Raw genomic sequence first — 3,336 nt, 5'->3', positions numbered from 1 at the left:
ACAGATTCGAAATTCAAATGTAATATTTTTTTATAATTAAGTGTAACAGTATTTATGGCCAGACTAAGTATATAAGTCAGACAAACTTCCCAATCGTTCTAACATACATTACATTACATTCTACATAGATTTAATCACCGATCACATCACGCTAACCTGGTTTCATCATCCTCATCGTTCTCCTGCAGCAGCTTGCACTGCTTCACCAGCTCCACCGAGGTGGTCATCGTGTCCCGGGTGAAGTTGAGCGCGGGCGAGAGCAGCGTGTTGCGACAGAGGATGTCCCGCTGGTCTATGTAGTACGCCTGCAGCTCCACAGAGTCTTCGAATATCTGGCTGTCCGTGCGGGAGAGGCGGCGGGCTCTGGGATAAGGTATTTCATTTAAACGGCATATCGTATACATGGTATGTGTTATAAACGCGAAAGTTTTAGAGAATGTATGGATGTATGTTTGTTACTTTGTTTGGTAAAAAGTGGAGCGAAATTTTGTAAAAGTGTATGGATGAATGTTTTTTACTCTTATAGGTTAAAAGTGGACAAAAGTTTGTACGAATGTATGTATGTATGTTTGTTAATCTTTTAGGTAAAAAGTGTATTTGTTACAGAGATTTGTCATACATTACTGTTCACCCGGGTACCAAGCGAACGACGCCGCGGATTTCAACTAGTAGCTACATATATTTAACTGCTACGAACCTCTCAAAAACGGCAAACATGTCCTGTTGGAAATGATCGAGCCGCTTGTACAGTCCCTTGTCAAGCCTGCGCTTGACCAGGTCGAGGGAAATGGCGCGCACCTTCTCGCCGTTGGACGCCTCGTCGTGCTCTGGCAACTCTGCCATACTATCTGAATAGCATCTGGGACATTGAAAAATAAAATGTAATTAGTATCAAGGAAAGTTGTATTGAAAAATTAATAGAACACTCAACATTTTGGGCATACATTATCAAATTCTTTCATTTAACACATTGGCTCCAATAATAATAAATGAAATGATTATTTTTTACAAAAAAAAAATCTAACTCGCCTTCCAATTGTATAAGACCAAATTAAAAAGGGACCATATGGTGGCCAAAAAGGTTAAAATAAAGTCTTATCAAAAAAAAAATGGAATTAAATAACCCCAAAAAAAACGAATATCCGGGCTAAGTCGAGACGAGCTTGTAGTCAAATATATTGAAATGAAACAACTTACCTGCCCTCCTCATCTTGATGATTGTACACAGTGGTGAATAAATTAAGAAGTAACTCTTGCACAGCTGCCGGCACATCTGGTACTGCGTCGTCATCCTCTCTGGAAAACATTGCAAAATATTAGCACATCTAATTTCGATAAAAATATCTATGAAAGGAAAAGTATATTAAATTACGTGTATTCCGAGTTGAAAGGCTTCAGTGGAATATGATATATATGAACAATGGAGTACAAACCCATATGGTTATCATAAAAAAAAGAATTAAAATCCCATAAATAATCATTTAATTCAATGATATGATACTCATTTAGTTTTACACGAAAAAGTTATCATTCAACGTCAAAAAATACCACTTCACTGTTACCTAAATTCTAATATACTTAGATATAACACTTCACCTCAACATTTGCTTAGTCTGCAAGCAAACGCGTTGCAAAATCAACGCGTCCTTATATATCTGCGAATCCGGCTCGTTATATTTGCACGCATTATCGAACATCAGTATGAAATCTGACGCCAGCTCGTTAACTGAACTGTACACTCCGTTCTTTAGTTTATGCGCGATACGCTCCATGTCTATGGGATTCTTTATTAATTCGTAGTAATCCGGATATTCGGTTTTGCTTGGGAGCTTCATGAATATGAGGGCCAGTTGACGGTTCGCTGAAAATAAAAAAAACCACAATAAATATCACGTCGCCTCCCTTGTAACGGGATAAAAATAACCTGTCACTCAGAAATAGTAATTGAAACAATAAAACATTCTATTGGTGAAATCATTTTCGCAACCGGATATATAGTAGTTTTTGATTGACTACAAACATTACTTTGTAATCTTTTATTTTTATTATATATAATAGCGGAGGATTAGTTATATAAGCAAGACATACCCTTTTGATCTCTAAAGTCCCGTATAGCATCATACAACGTCCTCAACTTTTGTTCGAAGGGCGTCAATTGTCTCGACTTGGCCGGTTTGAATGTTTTCATAGGCGTCTTCCTCTCATAGCAACTATTTAACTCTTTAAGTTTCTCATTCAAAACGCGTTCCAGAAGGTTCGCGTCTTCGTATATCATGGAACCTTCTTCGTTGAATTGGCGGCAATTCGAGAACATTAGACGGAAGTCGGATACCATCTCGTCTACGGATGAGTAGCGGTCGTTCTAGATACAAATTCGAATTTATTGCAAGTATTTTTTTTTTCAACCACAGATTAAACATGATATAATGCTGTGACAGTGTGCAGAAAAATGTAAATTTGCATTACTTTCTTCAGCTAATTCTTTACCATGTCATTAGGATTAGATTATTGAACAGATTAAAAATAAAAAATAATAATTTACCTTTATATTTGCTTCAATCATGAGCATATCAATGGGCCGATCAATCACATTATAATACTCTGGATATAGTTTCTTGCTTGGCTTCTCCATAAACAACAACATAGGCTGTCTCCCATCAGAGCATGTGAATTCCACCAATTGTTTAGAAATATAGTGTAGTTTCTTCTTTAAAGGCATGTTTGGTTTAAGAGCCGGGGACGGTGAAGGGCTTGGGGCTGGAACTATTGGATTCACTCGGGGACGGCCTGGAAATGAATTTTGAATATTTTTGTGAGTACATACATGCTATAGAAAATACTTTGATATTAGACTTTCGGTACCGATCGTGTTGATGAGATTAGAAAAGATCATATTATCTGTATAAATCATAATTTAAATAATCATCAGATTTAATAACCTAATAGAGCACCACAGACCAAGAAAAATATAAAAATAATACATAATTCAATATGGTTTCCATAAAATAATTTACAGTATCATGTTAAGTGTAGTGTGTAGGTGCATAACCCATGTAATCCATGTTAATTATTTCATCATTTATAATGTACACGTGTAACCCCATTATCCAAATTATATTTAAGCAATGTTTAATATGAATAAACGTTCAGTCTTAATTATGATTTCGGTGTTTTAATTCGTCTCCTAATACACTCCGTACATGGCGACCCTGCCAGTAGCCGAGCAGCCGCGCGACTCGGTTATTTGATACGACATTACCTAAAAAAGAGTGGAACTTTAGACTTTGTGCATAACGTAGTGGAAAATAATTGAAGCAATAATTATGGCGCGATTAG

At 36.5% G+C, this 3,336-nt stretch overlaps 2 protein-coding genes across 2 annotated transcripts in view; one reads left to right on the top strand and one right to left on the bottom strand.

Annotated features, from left to right (window-relative positions):
* LOC119838005 (protein polybromo-1-like) overlaps positions 1–3,336 on the top strand; it is a 22,522-nt gene that overhangs the window by 6,264 nt on the left and 12,922 nt on the right. The window contains exon 10 of the mRNA XM_038363817.1: positions 2,732–2,858. Coding sequence (XP_038219745.1) covers positions 2,732–2,858 — 127 coding nt within the window. The remainder of the gene's footprint in view (positions 1–2,731; positions 2,859–3,336) is intronic.
* On the bottom strand, positions 92–2,783 carry LOC119837784 (protein polybromo-1-like). Its single transcript, XM_038363539.1, has 6 exons — positions 2,543–2,783; positions 2,089–2,362; positions 1,597–1,861; positions 1,198–1,296; positions 698–859; positions 92–363 (listed from the first exon to the last, which is right to left on the bottom strand). The coding sequence occupies exons 1-6, from the start codon at positions 2,717–2,719 to the stop codon at positions 147–149; spliced, it is 1,194 nt and encodes a 397-aa protein (XP_038219467.1). The 5' UTR covers positions 2,720–2,783; the 3' UTR covers positions 92–146.

Source organism: Zerene cesonia, chromosome 29 (genome assembly GCF_012273895.1).
Source record: "Zerene cesonia ecotype Mississippi chromosome 29, Zerene_cesonia_1.1, whole genome shotgun sequence".
Taxonomy (NCBI): domain Eukaryota; kingdom Metazoa; phylum Arthropoda; class Insecta; order Lepidoptera; family Pieridae; genus Zerene; species Zerene cesonia.
The sequence above is the reverse complement of the archived record's forward strand: the minus strand, read 5'-3'. Positions and strand labels throughout refer to the sequence as shown.

Excerpts from the sequence above, each read along its gene's own strand:
- LOC119837784 (XM_038363539.1), bottom strand. The coding sequence starts at position 2,719 with ATGCCTTTAAAGAAGAAACTACACTATATTTCTAAACAATTGGTGGAA. Across the intron at positions 2,363-2,542 it reads TGATTGAAGCAAATATAAAG|AACGACCGCTACTCATCCGT; the intron begins GTAAATTATTAT and ends ATTTGTATCTAG. Across the intron at positions 364-697 it reads ATGTTTGCCGTTTTTGAGAG|AGCCCGCCGCCTCTCCCGCA; the intron begins GTTCGTAGCAGT and ends ACCTTATCCCAG.